This window comes from Anolis carolinensis, chromosome 1, assembly GCF_035594765.1.
Source record: "Anolis carolinensis isolate JA03-04 chromosome 1, rAnoCar3.1.pri, whole genome shotgun sequence".
Classification (NCBI taxonomy): Eukaryota; Metazoa; Chordata; class Lepidosauria; order Squamata; family Dactyloidae; genus Anolis; species Anolis carolinensis.
Genome location: NC_085841.1, coordinates 237,669,689 through 237,688,214, shown reverse-complemented (window position 1 = coordinate 237,688,214; position 18,526 = coordinate 237,669,689). Strand labels below are relative to the sequence as shown.

Below are 18,526 nucleotides of genomic sequence, written 5' to 3'. Positions count from 1 at the left end.
AGTTTAAAGCTGTTGAGGTGGGAACATCTGACTTGTGTGACAAACAAAGAGTTGCACATCCTGTGACAGCAACCACTGAGTTTCACAAGCAAAAGATTGACAGGTTGATTCAGGACGATCATCGTATCACTCAGAGAGAAATGTCAAGCATAATCAGCATTTCACAAAAACGTGTGGGTCACATTATTGCCTTGCTTGGCTATCGGAAGATCTGTGCACGATGGGTACCCAGCATGCTGACGCCTCAAATGAAAACACACAGACTTGAAATTTGCCAGGAGCTCCTCTCAATTCATGGCAAAACTTGTTCATTGTTGGCAGAAATGTATCCAACTGTCTGGTGATTATGTGGAAAACAGAATAGTGGTAGTTAAAGAGCACATTCTAAGGATTATTTCTGCATTTGATTTATTCAGATAGTCCCATCCAAACTCAAGTAACGAAGGTGGAGGCATTACTTTTCATTCAACCCTCATATTTGGGCAGGAGGCAGCCAACAGATATCAGGTGCTGTAGGCTGTATTTCAAAAGAAGGAACTGCCGAAACCACTTCTGAGTATTCCTAGCCTAAGAAAACCCTATGACATCAGTTATCAGGTGACTTGAAGGAACATATAAACACACAAGAATCCCACACCTACTTCAGCTGCAAAGAGTCTTCTTATGTGGAAAAGGCCTCACACATGTGGAGCCCTTTATTAGGTAGACCAGTGGTTCTCAACCTGTGGGTCCCCAGGTGTTTTGGCCTACAACTCCCAGAAATTCTGGCCAGTTTACCAGCTGTTAGGATTTCTGGGAGTTGAAGACCAAAACATCTGGGGACTCACAGGTTGAGAACCGCTGTTTGCTTTTAGAAGTCAGTGCTTAAATTAAATAAATAGAAATATAAATGTTATGCTTAACTTTCCACCAGCTGAACTTTCATTTCCAGTTGCCACGACCAATTTGGCTAGTTCCACCATTTTAAAACTTTAAAAAAAACGCATTTTAAATATATGTTTTTAAAATTCACATACAAATGTATGCAAATGTAATCAGCTAACTGATTGTTTCTATGAGTTTAAGTTGATTGCTCAATCAACCAAGTTGAAGTATATGGAAAGGCAGCCAACTTTCACTTAATTAAAAAGAAAAAAAACAGCAAGACTTGGGTGTGAGACGGGCAATAAAATAACTTGTGATCATTCTCAGGGCTTAGATAATTGCAGTATTTGGTCACCTGAAGGCATTTTTGCAGGCCAGAGGGCATTAAAGCAGGTTCTCCTTCCTCTAGAAAAGTATCGCTAGCTACTCCTCTTGCTAGTTGTCTGGTCTTATTTCTTCTGTAAGGAGGGCTTTAAATTAACGCTACAAATAACTGATTAGAATTAGTTCTTCAATATGTGTGCCATATGACTATTTAAAGAAACTATGAATTCTAGTCAACTTTAGAAATGAGAAATTGACTGACCTTAAAAGTTCTACTCTGGGGACTATATTATTGCCTTGATTATGTTGGAGCAATTGGTGGCGCAATGGGTTAAACCCTTGTGCCAGCAGGACTGCTGACCAAAAGGTAGATGGTTTTAATCCAGAGAGCGGGGTGAGCTCCTGTTTGTCAGCTCCAGCTTCCCATGCGGGGACATGAGAGAGGCTTCCCACAGCAAAACATTCGGGTGTCCCCTGGGCAACATCCTTGTAGATAGCCAATTCTCTCACACCAGAAGCGACTTGCAGTTTCTCAAGTCGTTCCTGATATTTAAAAAATATGATGTTTTAAAAAGTGATTTCCCAAGCTCTACCTCAAAGCAAGGATATACTTTTCTGCATGTTTTTTGTGAATAGAGGAAACTATGACCATGTACATTTTACTGAGGCGGCTGGCTGTCTTGCACTGTAGCAATGTATTAGATTAGATGGATATTTTGTGTATTCCACTTGTGCTATCTTATGAAGATGTATAGATTCCACTACAGTCTGGAGGATCCCAAATTTCATGGTCAGAACTGAATAGTTTTTGAGACATTGTTGCCACTGCCTGCTAGTTTGCTAAGTAATACTGTAGCTATGTGGGCATGATGCTACTGTTACCCATATCCTCCAACTGTCCTAACTTGGCAAAGACAGTTCCGAATAATCCTCTATCACTTTACATTAATAGGTCAGTTTATCTCCTATTTCCACTTTCCTCCTTTCCACTCAGCTTACTTCCATTGGTGCAAACTGAGTTCAAAGTGCAAAAGTGGTTTGCATTCAATTAACTTCAGCAAATTAAGAAAACAAATAGGAAGTCTTCAGGGAGCCGACCAAGCACAAGAGAAGGCCTTATTTTCGACTTCAGTGATTCACAGAGACCTCTGATTTCTTCTCTCCTGCCTACATATATCTGTTTCCTCCCCACTTTCCCCACCTTGCTCAAATATTAAATAGATTGCCTTACCTTAAGCATACACCTGCCCTAGACACAAACATTCCCAGACAGATGCCTTTCACATCACTCAGTCCGGAATAGTTCTATTCCAATTTCTGTTTCTTAAATTAAAAAAAATATGACAAGTTGTTTTATTATTTTATTTTTGGGTGCCTCAGTTCCTTGACCACTCATTATAGATTTTGGAGTTGGTTTATTCCTCAAGTCTGCCTATAAATCAGTGAACTAAAATTGCATGTACAGTAGAGTCTCACTTATCCAACATTCGCTTATCCAATGTTCTGGATTATTCAATGCAGTTCGGCCTCCCACTCGGATCCACAGCTGTTTCTCTAGACAGCAAGGACTGAACTTTTTATGCGTTTAATTTCTGACAATGTTGTTACTATAAGTTCATTTTATGCAAATCTATCTTTATTTGTAGTCAATGTTCTCAATACAATGTGATGTTTTGGTGCTAAATTCATAAATACAGTAATTGCTACATAACGTTATTGTGTATTAAACTGCTTTTTATGTCAATTTGTTGTAAAGCATGATGTTTTGGTGCTTAATTTGTAAAATCATAACGTATTTTGACTTTTAATAGGTGTTTCCTTAATCCCGCCTTATTATCCAACATTTTCACTTATCTGGCCCATTTATGTTGGATAAGTGAGACTCTATTGTAATTACTGAATAACGTTACCATTTATTGGACTGCTTTTTCTGTCAATTTGTTGTTGAAAAAGATGTTTTGGTGCTTAATTTGTAAAATCATAATGTAATTTGGCATGTAATAGGCTTTTCCTTAATCCTTCCTTATTATCCAACATTTTTGCTTATCCAATGTTCTGCCATCCCATTTATGTTGGATAAGCGAGACTCTATTGTATTTCTGTTTCTATCCTTCCTTGGGATCAGGCCCTCAGACCTGGGCTATTGCTGAGTTAAATACAATGCACTTCAAATTGGATTTTGTTTGGACAGACTCTCCGCTGCAGCAGCCTTTATTCACGGCTAAGGCTGGATACTTGTAAGTTAGAATAGATAAATATACCCCCCCAAGGAAGCCCAGGGTATGTTTTTTCCCACTAAGAGAATTCTCATATATCAGTCATTTAATTACATGGTGAAACATGGACAGCCTGAGAATAAAATTCACATCTTCCACCTCTTGACTCTCGCCAATTTTGGCCAAATCATATTCAGAAGGTAAAAGAAGTCTGTAGAACTATTCCCACCATTAAGGAGAATGAAGTGACAGTCTCAGGAAACAGATGGTGCATGCTACAAAAGGGTCATTTTAGTTGTTGTTGCTGTTGTTGTTTTTTGCTTGGGAGAGATGCTTTAAGGATGCTCGGCTCGTGGTTTTGAGTTCTGTATATCTTGATCTGAAGGTTTGTTAATACTAGAAAATGTCCTTCACATGGTGTTTGAGGACTTCTTTGAAACCTGTAGGGCAGTGGTTCTCAACCTGTGGGTCCCCAGATGTTTTGGCCTTCAATTCCCAGAAATCCTAACAGCTGGGATTCCTGGGAGTTATAGGCCAACACATGGGGATCCACAGGTCGAGAACCACTGCTGCAGGGGTTAAGGGGGCTACATTTGCATACACCAGTGGTTCTCAACCTGTGGGTCCCTAGGTGTTTTGGCCTACAACTCCCAGCTAGTTTACCAGCTGTTAGGATTTCTGGGAGTTGAAGGCCAAAAACATCTGGGGGCCCACAGGTTGACAACCACTGCCTTAGACCTAAAGGAGAAGGAAGGCTTACAAAATGCAAGGCACTGAACCTTATTGTCTCTCTTTTTCAAGAAAAGAGTTCTAAGGTCAAGCATCTCATGCTCCCTCTGAACAAATTCCCCCCACATGTTAAAAGGTAGCCTTAGTGGCTGGGAAGAGTGCCTATTCTGCTGCAATGACCCAGTTCAGAACCAGGTCTCTAAGTAGAAAGAAGATTTCCCCTTTGGATCCACCCTTTCTTCTCTCCTGCCAGCTGGCTGTCCAGTGACATGGAAGGTCTTTCCACGTGTGTCTGGCTTCTTCCTAGTCTGCTGCTTGTTCCGGCCCTGCAGTTCAGAGGCCTTCTCCAGCTGTTTGTGTCCCTTGGGAGATAAAGGAGGAGGGTCCACTTTGATCTGAGGAATATAGAAAGTATGGGTCTGGCTTTGGTTGACTTCTGAGTCTTTAGTTGCCTCCTCCAGCTGATGGGTATCAAAGATGGCTTTTGAACCAGGGAGTCGATGCTTTGGATTATACTGGAATTCAGGTCGAGTTTTACGTAGCTTTACCAGTTGGGCTTTACATTCACGTTCCAGATCACGATCTGAGATGGGCACATCATGAACCTGTCAGATAGGAAGTAAGCAGCAAGAGAGGAAAAATTAGGAACTGAGGGCATTGGTGCAAAATAAGAGATACTTCCAGTGGAACAGTCTGGGAAGCTTCAGTCATAAGGAAAGAATTCAGTTTCAGCCAGCCTTCCAAATTCACTGGTGTTTGGAGCTCAAGACTCTTGCAAAAGTGGAAAAACCACAAATAAAAAAATCACCCCAGACTTTGCAATAACTGAGATGTCAGGTTCTGAGCAAATGGGAGTGGCTGCCTCTTTGAAGTGCTTAGCAAATTTGTTACAGAAGGTGACCAAGGACTCCTCTGCTAGCTTCTCTGTCCCTGATGACAATAGGATTCTCACCATACAGAATAACCCTTCTGGGTGGGAAGCTGAGGATGAGTTGGTATAGGTAGAATATACTTCGCCACTTCACTGCCACGTAATGGACACAATCCGTCCATCCATCCCTTTATTATATCCCACCTTTCTTCCAGGCTGAATTACAAAATTATAGACTACACTTACCTTTTCATATTTGCAAGGTTTGATTTTTGCAGATTTGATTATTCTTGAATTTGATTCACATGTTCTTTCTAGGAATCTCCAGCTCCAGCAGAAATCTGTGGTCAAACTTTAGTGGAAGTTGACCATCAAGTCACACTGGGGGACTTAGAGATTCCTAGAGAGACCACATTAATTGCATCTGTAAAAATCAAACCTGAAAATATGGAGGGTTGACTGTATCAGAATCAAGGCTGGGTTGCAAAGAAAGAACAGGGAAAGTAGGCACAGTAAACAAAAAGAAGGATTGACAGTTGAAGCGAGCAGAAGATATATGCTAGTCTACTGGTAGATCTGGAGATCAGCAAGACTTCTCTGACTCCCAGTGGCCAGAGCTTACTTTTTAAATTCAATTACTGTATATAAGCCTAGTTTTCCAGCCCTTTTTTTAAGACTGAAAAAGCCCCCCCTCGGCTTATACTCGGGTGAGGGTCCTGGTTGGCTTATATTTGGGTCAGCTTTATACTTGAGAATATATGGTACATTTATTATTTTTCTCTATTATTGTTGCTACTATTTGTTTTACTCTATTTTTATTATTATTAATAATACATTCATTATTTCATTCTGATCTTATTATTATATTTATTTTTTTACTCTATTTATTACTACATAGTATTATTTTCCTGTATTTATTATTATTATTATTATTATTATTATTATTATTATTATTATTATTACTACTACTACTACATGTACTATTTTACTCTATTATTATTAAAAGGATACATAAGCACATTTACATTGAAAAAGATGAGAATAATGATTTAATCAGAGTTGGACAATCTTATCTTTAGAGCTTGATGTAAATATTCAAAAACATTTAACCTACTGATGCTTCAATTAATATAATTTTATTGGTATCTGTTTTTATTTCTGAAATTTACCACCCTCAGCTTATATTGGAGTCAATGTTTTCCCAGTTTTTTTGTGGTAAAATTAGGTGCCTTGGCTTATATTCGGGTTGGCGTATACTCGATTATATACGGTAATTCCAATTACTTTTTGCAATGTTTGAAAAGTGACCCACTGCTGTTACTTATTGCAATGCTGTAACTTTGTTCTGTGACCTGCTGCACTGCTCATTACTTGTTGCATCAATCAAGTGAAAGTTATGTGAAAACATGAAATTAGTTTGCACTCAAACTAATTGCGTTACAGGCAGCCAGAAACAACCAATATATGTGGAGATGGAATCGGGCCCGCTTCCCTTTCCATCCTTTTTACCTCAGCCATGAATGCATCTTCTTGCAAAAGGTGAGCTGGGATGCTGCGCAGCTTCTCCAGGGTCTCTACTACTCCTACACATCCACGTAGTTTCTCTGAGGACCCCAGGGCCAAGCGGATTAACAATAGTCCCACACGAAACAGTACCTTGACCCCTGCAGAAGAAACATCAGGACACAGATTAAAGTATGAAAAGACCGTAGGACGCTGCTTTACACCAGCCATCAGATTATATTTCCTTCTAGCCTAATGTTATTGTCTGCTGACTGGTAAAAGCAGCTCTCCAGAGTTGTTATCCAAGTCTTTTAGATAGAGATTATAGGAAATGTATCCGATCTATTGCATTTAACTATGTATTGTGTGGAGCCCCTGGTGGCGCAGTGAATTAAATTGCTACCGTGTTTCCCCGAAAATAAGACAGTGTCTTATATTATTTTTTGCTCCCAAAGATGTGCTAGGTCTTATTTTCAGGGGATGTCTTATTTTTCCATGAAGAAGAATTCACATTTATTGTTGAACAAAAAAATGAACATTTATTATATACTGTACAGTAGTTGTTATCACAAACCAACATAACCAAACCAAACAAACTGTGACTCCTGTCAAGAATTTCTTGTTACTACCATTATTTTCATGTACAACTGGTATGTACATTTACCAATCCTGCATGCTCTGGTGTTTGTTTGGCAGGCGCTGGGCATGCTTCCAAACAAAAACTTTGCTAGGTCTTACTTTTGGGGGAGGCCTTATATTTAGCAATTCAGCAAACCCTCTACTAGGTCTTATTTTTTGGGGATGTCTTATTTTCAGGGAAACAGGGTAAGCTGCTGAACTTGCTGACCGAAAGGTCGGCAGTTCGAATCCGAGGAGCGGGGTGAGTTCCTGTTGTTAGCTCCAGCTTTTGCCAACCTAGCAGTTCGAAGACATGCAAATGTGAGTAGATCAATAGGTACCGCTCCAGCAGGAAGGTAACAGCACTCCATCCAGTCATGCCAGCCACATGGTCTTGGAGACGTCTACGGACAATGCTGGCGTTTTGGCTTAGAAATGGAGATGAACACCAACCCCCAGAGTCGGACACAACTAGACTTCATGTCAGGGGAAAACCTTTACCTATGTATTGTGTATTCATGATCTTTTCTCACTTAGAAATTATCCCTTTTATGGAAAACAACCAGGAAATATTGCTTTACAAAATAAAGTAGTTACTTTATTCTGTCCATCCAAAAGCTTGACACTTATTATTGCAGTCCAGAAAGAGAATTTATGGAATTCACATCACTATGAATGCGTATGGAGGTTCACCTGACTACTTCAAGAAACAGCTTGTTACCAATGGAAATAATTAGAACTTGTAGTGTGTTGGGTTTCTTCCACCAAACAGATGGGTTCTGGAGTCATCATGACAAAGTGTGAACAGGTGTGCACTAGCACAGAAACCATTATTTTGTATTAGTGACTTCTTTATATACTTTTTGTATTAGCTCATCAGCCTGAGATTGGGAAAATATATGAATGCTGAAAATGGATTGGATTAATGAATTTTTCTCCATAATCAACTTGCTTGTTATGGAAACAAGAAATGGATCATACATGTACACATTGTTTATATACTTGTTTTAGCACTCATACACACACACACACACACACACACACACAGATATATATATATATATATATATATATATATATATATATATATATATTCTCTTGGACTTGCCCTGGAGAGAGTTTATTCCTGTTCAGTGGTCCCATTTAACCAGTAATGGGGAATTTGACTACTGTTACAGTGGGTTTTACCATTGGCTGTGACCCATCAGAAAAAGAACTGGAATGCTTCCCTGCTATATAACATCTGTTGCATCAATAAAGCTTATCTTACAGCAATAATGTGTGATGTTGAATGGGGAGGTGTGGAACTACAGCCAGGTTCAACAAAAAACAAAAATTGAGTTACATCCTATCTTTAATATGAATCCTTGATATTATGGCTGCTCTAAGGAAAAAGAATTAGTATTTTATTAAACTGCAGTTTCTTAAATATCTACTATAATGGTTCAAAACTGAGCTGTTAGAAGCTTAATGTAAGCCCCCAGAAAATATTGTGTTTTCCTATAATTATATATAGTTATAACTATAAATCTATTTACTTATTTCAAGTTGTATCCATATGAAATAATGTCAAAAAAGAGTGCTGAAAGAGGAGTTGGGGAGCATTTGTCCCTGGGTGTTTTTGGACTGAAACTCTCAACATTCCCTACTATGACTCTGTTGGCTAGGACCAACACCATCTGGTAGGCCATATGCTCTCCTCCCTTGGTCTACAAGAACCTTCTGCTTGGTGTGATTACCCTTTCTATATAACCCCACCACCCATTCCAATGTTTATTTCTTCCTCATCCTCTTTCCAACAGAAGAGGCTGATTGGAAAATAACACTCCACCCACAGGAACCACTTCTTCAAATAAAGGTGCTTTCTTGTTCTGCTTGTTTCCTTCCCATTCCTAGCCTCCCAGGTCTCCAAAACCATTCAAGTTCCTTCTGGTCTTCACTATACACTATCTGTTACTGTTGCTGCAGTTGTTGTTTTCTTTCAATTCTGTCAGAAGCCACTTGAGAAAATACTACAAGTCACTTCTTGTGTGAGAAAATTGGCCATCTACAGATATGTTATCCAGGTGACGCCCAAATGTGTTAGCTATGAGGCTTCTTTCATATCCACACAAGCTAGAGCTGACAAACAGGAGCTCACCCTGTCTCTCAAATTTGAACCAGCAACCTTCAGATCATCAACCCAACCTTCAGATCAGCATTTCAGCCGGCACTTGGGTTTAACCCATTGTGGCACTGCGGCTGCAGTTGTCGACTAGCAATGATTTGTCTTGAGTGCTTGGTCTCCTGTCTTAAGGCAGGCTAAGACTCACCCTCACTGAGGAAGGCATCCCATATCCTGAGGACAATGGGGAAGGGCAGAGTGCGGGAGAAGAGGCAGAGGAACCACTCTGGCAGGTAGAGGAAGGGGTCCACCCCATGCTTCTGCAAATGCTTGCAGGCCTTGGGGCACAGGCGGCGAAGGAGGGCCACAAACACCTCACTGTCCAGCAGCAAGGCCTCCTGCAGCAGAAGGGAAGAAGCTATTGCAGTAAACAATATGGTATTTGTACATCCTCAGAGGTAGTCCACCCCCTTTCCATGTCCTTTAGAATGAACAACATAGACAGAAACATAAGAGGTGAGGCTTCATCCCTTTCTTCATGCTAATGAAAGGTTTGTTCTTGTTGTGCGCCTTAATGTCATCTCCAATTTATAATGATCCCAAGGCAAATCTATCAGAAAGTTTTCAAGGAGCCAAGAAGAATCAATTTTATTTTTTATCTGTTTTTTTTTCTTTTTTTCCCTTTCATCACTACTTTTTCTTTTATTATTAATTTTTATTTTATTTTTTATTTTCTTTGCAGATTTTATGTATAACTTTTAATAAATATCACTTAATAAAGATTATATTTTTTTTAAAAAGAAAGTTTTCTGGGGCTGACCATGTGTGGACCTTGGTGCCCACTAAACCACTTGAATTTCCACCTTTTTTGCAGCCATTTACCCTCCTCACCTCCCAGTAGTCCCATCCCTCCATCATCTGAAATTGTTCTCTTCCCTGCCATCAGGACCATAGCCAGAAAAATATTTTGGGGGGGGGGGGGATTGAAACTTTTAAAAGCAAATCATGAAGAGTACTTCCACAATGCAAAACAATTTAGAAATCAGGCTCCATCGATAACCTTCAGTGGACACTCAAGACAGATAAACTTCAGTGGACACTCATGGGGATTTGGATAATCAGTTAAAATTCATGAGTAAACCAGGTTTTTTTTAAACGTGAAAAATTTTGGGAGGGGTTGAACCCCTACCCCCCCCTCCCCTTTGGCTACAGCCCTGCCTGCCATTATCTGACAACTTTCGCCAGAGAACTGGTTTAAGGCAGCTTTCCCCAAACTGGGCCCTTCCATATGTGTAGGACTGCAACCTTCAGCATTTCCAACAAGCAGTCATTGGCCTTCTAGGGGGAGGTTGATGGGAACTGTACACAACTGATATGGAGGGCTGTTTTAGGAAATGCTGTACACCCTCTTCTTCAGGGACAAATGACTACACTTCTCATACATCAGTAAAATTGTCCCATTACAGCCACCCAGTTCCTGTGTCCAAGGGGGAATTTTCCTCTTCCTTTGAATCTCTCACCATTTTGGGGCTGTAGTAGCCAGGCAGGTAGTGCTCACAGATCTGCACCAGACACCAGAAAGCTTGCTGGAAAGGACAAGGTAAGCAATGTCAGTTAAACTTGCAGGCAAACAGAGAGGACATGAACTATACGGTACAACTGAGATTATTGTTGGGCAAAGTGTCCCATGCACTGCTCCTATTCTTACAAAACCAAACAACACCATTTTAAACAGGACCCCCCCCCCCGAAATGATTAAGCATAGAATACAGTGTCCCCTCCCTTATCGCTGGGGTTCGGTTCCAGGACCACCCGCAATAAGTGAAAATCTGCGAAGTAGGGATGCTATATTTATTTCAATATCTATACATTATTTTAGTAGTTATACACTATTATAAGTCTTTTTCAACCAATCATGTGTTGATAAATCGCCTCCTTCTCCTTTCATTGCTGCTTGCTTTTCTGTCCCTCCGGCTTCTCCTTCCTCCCTTCCTTAGGCTGTAAATTGTAATTTTTTATGATTTATAATAGTTTTTTAGAGTTTATTGAAAAACCACGAAATTGCAAATCCGCGAAAGGTGAACTGCGAAGTAGTGAGGGAACACTGTAATACCATTTTTTCCAAACATAGAAGTGGATTTACAGACACTTTTGATTTTTATGGGGAATTTTGCATTCAGTTTTAGCACTCTGTGGATCCAAGTGAAGTTGCCCTGTTGCTTGATTTAATGTGAATTGCCACTAACTGATAAGAGAGATGAAAGCTGGGGCATTGTTTTGGAAACAGAAGGAATAATAACACCTATAGAGTTCTGGGAGAAAGGCATGAGGCTCACCTCTGGCAGCATGTGCATAAGTAGCAGGGCACCCAGTGGCCCTTGGGCCTGACAGTAACCCTCTTGGGGACGATAGACGGTGTAGGCCTTCATCACCTGCAGAAGCCCTTGCTGCCTGAAAATAAGCAAAGGAACAGGGTTTTGCAATCTGGTCAGAAGACAGACATGTCCTTGCCTTAGGCTTCACTATACAACATCAAACAACAACAACCCTATTATTTTCTTGTTCTCTTTTTGACCCAAACAAAGTGTGACCTGGGGCCTTGCCTCACCAGCAAACATCAGCTTCTTCCTCAGTGTCCCAAAATATTCCAGTCTGACTTCTTATTTTCCTGCTTGTGTGCCTTTTTTTTTTTTTTTTGCTTGACCAGAATTCTGCGCATTCCAAATAACTGTGGGGTTACAATACAAACTATCTGCTTGAAAATTAAGCATCTTAAAATGTGTTGTCGAAGGCTTTTATGGCTGGAATCACTGGGTTGCTGTGAGTTCCAGAAGCATTCTCTCCTGACATTTTGCCCACACCTATGCCTGCCGTAGATGTGGGCGAAACGTCAGGAGGGAATGCTTCTCAAACATGGCCATACAGCCCGGAAAATGCACAGCAATACATTTTTAAAATGTCACAAAAATCTCTCTGGTGTTAGCTCTTAAGCTTGTGAGTGATGTTTCAATATGTATTTTCTATGCTGAAGATTAAAAATAAATACGGCTTTAAGAACACTTAAAACTGAGAATGAGGGATGTGTGCTGCCCTTGTAATTACTTGCTTTGGCTGCCGCTCTTTTGTCCCTTTGCACATTTATTAGCTAACTTTATTGCTGTTCTTTTCTCCTCAGGTCTCCAATTCTTTAAAATCTTTTGCAACCCAATTTTTGCTAGATTATTCCAAAATATTTTAGTAGCTTGAAAGAGAATGATTTGTACAAGGGTAGTATGTATCTGTCTATGTGCCTTGGAGTTGTCTGTAAACTTATGAATTTCGTTGGGTTTTCTTGGGCAAAGAATATTTTGAGGTGGTTTTGTCAGTTCCCTCTTCTGAAATACAGCCTACAGCACCTGGTCTACACATATATAATTAACATGTATAATTAACATTCAATAGGCAGAATTTGGATCACTCGTTGGTTTATTGTGTCAGGGTATCCACCACACTATTCCGAATAGGACTTTGTAAATTTCCAAAATTTCACAGATGAAACTTGAGCTGTCAGGCAGCTTCCCGTCACCCTATGGTCTAGATCCAGACATAGCATAACCCAGGGGAGACCCCTAATAGAGTGGGATTTACATGCATGTTTACTTTTCATTCAGCATTGATTCAATGGATCTATCCAAGGTGGCATTACCAATTGGATTTAGGCCATGAGAAGGAACTGTGTGGCTCTCCAGATGTGTTTGGACTGCACCTACCACCAGCCATAGCAAACATAGTGAGGACTGTACTGTCGAAGGCTTTCATGGCCGGAATCAGAATGCTTCTGGAACATGGCCATACAGCCCGGAAAACTCACAGAAACATAGTGAGGATTGTTGGAGCTTGCAGTCCAACAAGATTTGCAAGAATTTCCAGCAATGATTTAGATCTCTTTTCCTATTCAGCCAATTTCCAGGATGTATATTTACTGAGGAATATGATCTACGGAGTTCAAACCTTTTTACCCCTGGAGAAAATGGTATCAGATTGTACCCTTAGTAAATCAATCAAAGGCATTGTTAAAGAACAGCCAAAGAAACAATCTAGGAAACAACCAACCAACCAGTCAAACACGTTTACACAGATCAATGACACATATATTATATATCAGGCACATAATGTATTATTCATATGAATATTGTATACGCCTATTGTAAAAAGGTGTAAGGATTAAAGTGCCTTGGCTCCCTCTAGAGGAAAAGAAACAAAAAGGAGACCACATGTTGTTTATTAGATTGGGTCTGTTGTGTCACTTCCTGTACTTGGCCGACTCGATAGAAAGCGGAAGAAGCAGATATGCAAACTTTGGCACTTCCCGCGGGTGACCTTCCCCTGCCTCTCTTCAAATGCTAGTACTGTGTATCAAGGGGAAGTAAGCTCAGAGGCTCTGAGAGAAGCCAAAGAATATTTACACAATCTGGCTGATAGAGTTGTAGCACAGTTTTGGTATTGTGTACTTTGTAGCACAGGTTGTAGGGATATTTATTTTCGTATATACAGTAGAGTCTCACTTATCCAAGCTAAACGGGCCGGCAGAAGCTTGGATAAGCGAATATCTTGGATAATAAGGAGGGATTAAGGAAAAGCCTATTAAACATCAAATTTGGTTATGATTTTACAAATTAAGCACCAAAACATCATGTTTTACAACAAATTTGACAGAAAAAGCTGTTCAATACACAGTAATGTTCTGTTGTAATTACTGTATTTACAAATTTAGCACCAAAACATCACGATATATTGAAAACATTGACTACAAAAATGGCTTGAATTATCCAGAAACTTGGATAAGTGAGACTCTACTGTAGTTGTTTAAAAGGAGGGGGGGGGGGCTTATCTGCTGCTGTTGTTTTCCCTTTTCCATTTATAGAATGAAATCACAAACTAATTCCCATTGCCTGTAGTTTTGCTTTCTGAAGTTTCAGTTTCTGGTGATTAATGATGGCACAAAAAATATGAAATGAAAAATTCCAGAAATAAACATGTTTTAAACTGTTCTGAGTGGTGTGAAATTTAGTGCCATCCTTCCACATTTTCTGTGGTTAGGAGTGCAGGACCCCCATGAAATGGGAAAAATGCAAATTTTTAAAAAACTGCCATTTTTTCTATTCAATCTTTTCTCTAGGACTCTCTAGGTTAGTGGTTCTTAACCTGTGGGTCCCCAGATGTTTTGGCCTTCAAATCCTGGAAATCGTAACAGCTGGTAAACTGGGTGGGATTTCTGGGAGTTGTAGGCCAAAACACCTGGGGACCCACAGGTTGAGAACCACTGCTCTAGGTCCTCCAACATGATTATGTGGTCAATCGACGTCCACCCAAATTGCACTGAAGAACCCAGAGATTCTTAGGGAGACCCTAATCAAATCCATGAGTAAACAAAAGTCAAACCCACAAATGTGGAGGGCCAGCTATGTATATGCTATTCATCCATTAGTCATGTAGATCACGGGTATGTATGTACAAGGAGAAAAACAAAGTGTATATTTGGTGTTTGGTATTGTCCGTGGTTTCAGGCCTCTTCTAGGAGTCTTGGAATAAATCCCTTACAAATAAGAGGCTGCCATATGTATTTAATTTGTTTCTGCCTCCAGGGTTCCTGTGGGGTGCCAACTACACTGTATAAGTGGCATGTTATTCCAGTGCCAGTTGAAGGAAATCTATTTTCCCCTCCACTTACATCGGGGTGGGCAGCTTTCAGAGGCCTTCAGGTCACATTTATCTTCATTGGATTTCAGAGGGCTGTATCCACACATCTCTTTCCCCTATTACATGTCTCCCACTCCCAAGGTATTTGGGGCAGAGGTTCAAAACATACCCAAGCAGCGATCAACAGAATAGTGGTACACTAACTTTTGCTATCGTGACCCACACTTTGATGTTGCCTGGATGCATGTGTCTCTGTTTTCATCTGTGAAATGTTAGAGGGTATGGAATACAGTAAAAGTGTGCATATGTGTGTGGTGTGCCATGATAGCCATATTTAAACACTATGCCTCCGTCAAAGGCATAGTGTTTACACATGGCTATCATGTCCCCTCTCAACTGCCTTTTCCTCTATGCTAAACATACCCAGCTCCCTAAGCCATTTGTCATAGGCTTGGTTTCCAAACCTTTGATTATTTTGGTTGCTTGCTCTTCCCTGAACACATTCCTGCTTGTGGCTACTCCAACTTTATCCTTTCATTTCAAAGGGCATACAATGGCAGCAATGTTAGATTAGAGATATTGTCTTCCAACATGATCTGCCTGAAGGACTGCTACCCGATGCCTCCCAAACTCCATGGGAGTCTTTTCAGGAATCAACCTGCCTCTTTCTCCAAGCCCATCAGCCCTTGCTCACCCAGGCCCCTCAGGGGAGAGGAACATCTCATGAAAAGGAAATTGTCGGTGAATGTCCTTTGTGATGGTCTCCACCCACTGAGGATCACCAGGTCCTTCACACAGTTCCTACAACAAGAACAAGAAAACATGTTTGAGGTGGCCTATGGAGGAGAGCTTGTACCCATTTTCCCTTCCAACCTACCTCAAGAATAGTACATTTTCATTGGAGTCCCTAGGCCCTTCTACACAGCCATATAACTCAGAATATCAGGGCAGATAATCCACACAATATCTGCTTTGAACTGACCAACTGAGTTATTTGAGTCCACACTGCCATATAATTCAGTTCAATGTGGATTTTATATAGCTGTGTGGAAGGGGCCCTCATGTCGCAAAAACTCTTTAATGCATCACAGACCTTTAAAATTGTTTTGTTTCATGAGACATTTTATCATAATTGTTGCACTGGCCTTTTCAGCTGCTGCTTTCAATTTAGACATTTGACTATTTTGTACATGCTTCAAAATTTGTCTATATTAAAACCTTAAAGGTAAAGTTTTTCCCCTGGCATTAAGCCTAGTTGTGTCTGACTTGGGGGGTGGTGGTGGTGCTCATCTCCATTTCTAAGCCAAAGAGCCAGCATTGTCTATAGACACCTCCAAGGCCATGTGGCTGGCATTACTGCACGGAGCACTGTTACCTTCCTGCTGGAGAGGTGCCCATTGATTTACTCACATTTGCATGTTTTTGAACTACTAGGTTGGCAAAGGCTGGGGCTAACAGTGGGAGCTCACTCCGTTCCTTGGATTCAAACCACCGATTCAGCAAGTCAGCAAGTTCAGCAGCTCAGTGGTTTAACCCACTGCACATTTTAAAGTTATCTTGGAAGTACTTTATTCTGAAATATCTATACATAGAGGAATATTTTTAAAAGGAAGACTATGGTTTTCTTCTGGCCAATATAGTACACAGGCTTCATCCCTTGCATGTTAATTTAAGCAAATTCCTCTGGATTAAATCAGGCATATAAACACTCAAATAAGTTTCCATATAATTTTACTGCACAGTATTCTTCAGTAAATGGATGAGCAATTACCATTTTGTGGGCTGGGTGAATGCATTTTCACAGAGCAGTCATGCAAAGATAATATGAAATATGAAAAACATCAGCTATAAAGGGAACTCCAATTAGAAAGATCATGGTAGTGGACCGCAAAATAAGCAACTAAAAGGAATGAAGCTTAGTTGGGAAAGTGCTTAAATAAACAGCAGAGAGCCTGAAGCTGAAATAACAAAATAACATGAATCGGTGTGTAAAAATATATGAAATGTGACCTCACCTGGTACTTTCCAGGATTCCTCTCCATTTTGGCCTGCCCTCCACACAACAAAGGCCAACAGCGGGCACGTACAGATGAAGGGATCCCCTTTCGGCACTGTAGTTTTACCTGAAACAACTAATCTTATCAACAAAACACTGACCTTACATATATTCCCATCACAAAAGATTTCCCAATGAACACAAAGGCAGCCAACATTTGGGCTACAAACAACTGTGACTGCTCCATCTTGTCTCCCATGTCTTTTGAAGTCCACATTAAACCTTGGAGCAAAAGTGTTGTCAGTGTGCTGATGGCACAGTGCTGTTTCTCCATTACATCATTTGAAGCTGTAGAAATGCTGAAGTGGTTTACAAGAACAGGAACAGGCAGGATTAGACCAATACATTGAAGGCCAGTCCTGACCAGATAAACAATGTAATGTGACCTCAAACCAGGGAAGTGGTCTTCAGCTTGTTTTGTGTGGCATTACTCTCTCTGTAAAGTAGATGAAGGATTTGTTTAGCCCTTCCATTTCACTAGACTGTCAATCCTAGCAGCCTGACCCAGCATAGTCAATGGTGTAGAGTGCTGGGAATTGTAATCCAGCAGCATCTGGAGGCCTCATGCTTCCCATCCCTGGCTAAACTATCCCTGAGGTTTACAGTGCAGTGGTGCTTATATTACCAGGATGGCCACTGAATATCCATGTGTCATCTATGACACAGCCTACTTTTCTTTTAGCTGAGCCATATCTGCCAGTTGCAATGCCTTCTTGACAAATGAGATAATTTGGCCATAATTATAATTATGCTCCAGTAGGAAGGCAAAGGCCAACCCCCATCTTGCCAAGAAAATCCCAGGATAGCCAGCACTCAACATCAACAAATTTAATGTTGACACTATTAGAACATGCTGTACCCAGTTTATATCAAAATCGTATGTTACTGGGAACACCCTCCCCAGCAACATACGGCAGATACCAACTCTCCTAGGTTTCAGGAAAGACTTAAAGACATGGTTGTGCACGCAAGCTTTTAATGAATGAGATCATGGACTTTACATGACCTGTACAAAGACTTATTGAGGATTCTGGATGAATGGATTCTAATCTTGGACATGCTTAAAATTTTATATAATGTGATTTTATTTTGTAATGGTATCTGTTTTATATGAATTGTTGTTTTGTAGATTGTTTTATATGAATTGTTGTTTTTACATTGTTTTTAGGCATTGAATGTTTGCCTATTTATTGTAAGCCGCTTTGAGTCCCCTCGGGGAGAAAGGTGGGGTAAAAGTTATGTAAATAAATAAATCTAGTTGCTGTGCTATTGACTGGGACAAACTGCTAAAATATACTTCTGGAAAGGAGAGAGGGGAGATATAGGGCTGGTCACTTCCATGTCAGTGGAATGGAAAATCTGTTTCAAGTTTCAGCCTGAACTTTAAAGAAGTTGTCCAGAGAGCTGAACCCAACAATCAAAATTAATTCAGCACCTTGGATTATTCCTTTAAAGTCCAGAGTAAAACTCAAAGCAAATTCACTGCCCCACTGGCATGGATGCTATCAGCAGGCATAGATGGGAGGGAGGGAGGGAGGACAGGATGGAGGGGAGGATGCAAC

The 18,526-nt window shown here is 40.4% G+C and overlaps 1 protein-coding gene across 1 annotated transcript in view; it reads right to left on the bottom strand.

Annotated features, from left to right (window-relative positions):
• Positions 1 to 2,536: 2,536 nt before the first annotated feature.
• tbc1d10c (TBC1 domain family member 10C) overlaps positions 2,537 to 18,526 on the bottom strand; it is a 20,949-nt gene continuing 4,959 nt past the window's right edge. The window contains exons 3-9 of the mRNA XM_062967193.1: positions 16,924 to 17,031; positions 15,603 to 15,709; positions 11,566 to 11,680; positions 10,750 to 10,815; positions 9,438 to 9,627; positions 6,514 to 6,668; positions 2,537 to 4,738 (exon numbers count right to left, since the gene is read on the bottom strand). Coding sequence (XP_062823263.1) covers positions 4,319 to 4,738; positions 6,514 to 6,668; positions 9,438 to 9,627; positions 10,750 to 10,815; positions 11,566 to 11,680; positions 15,603 to 15,709; positions 16,924 to 17,031 — 1,161 coding nt within the window. The 3' untranslated portion in view covers positions 2,537 to 4,318. The remainder of the gene's footprint in view (positions 4,739 to 6,513; positions 6,669 to 9,437; positions 9,628 to 10,749; positions 10,816 to 11,565; positions 11,681 to 15,602; positions 15,710 to 16,923; positions 17,032 to 18,526) is intronic.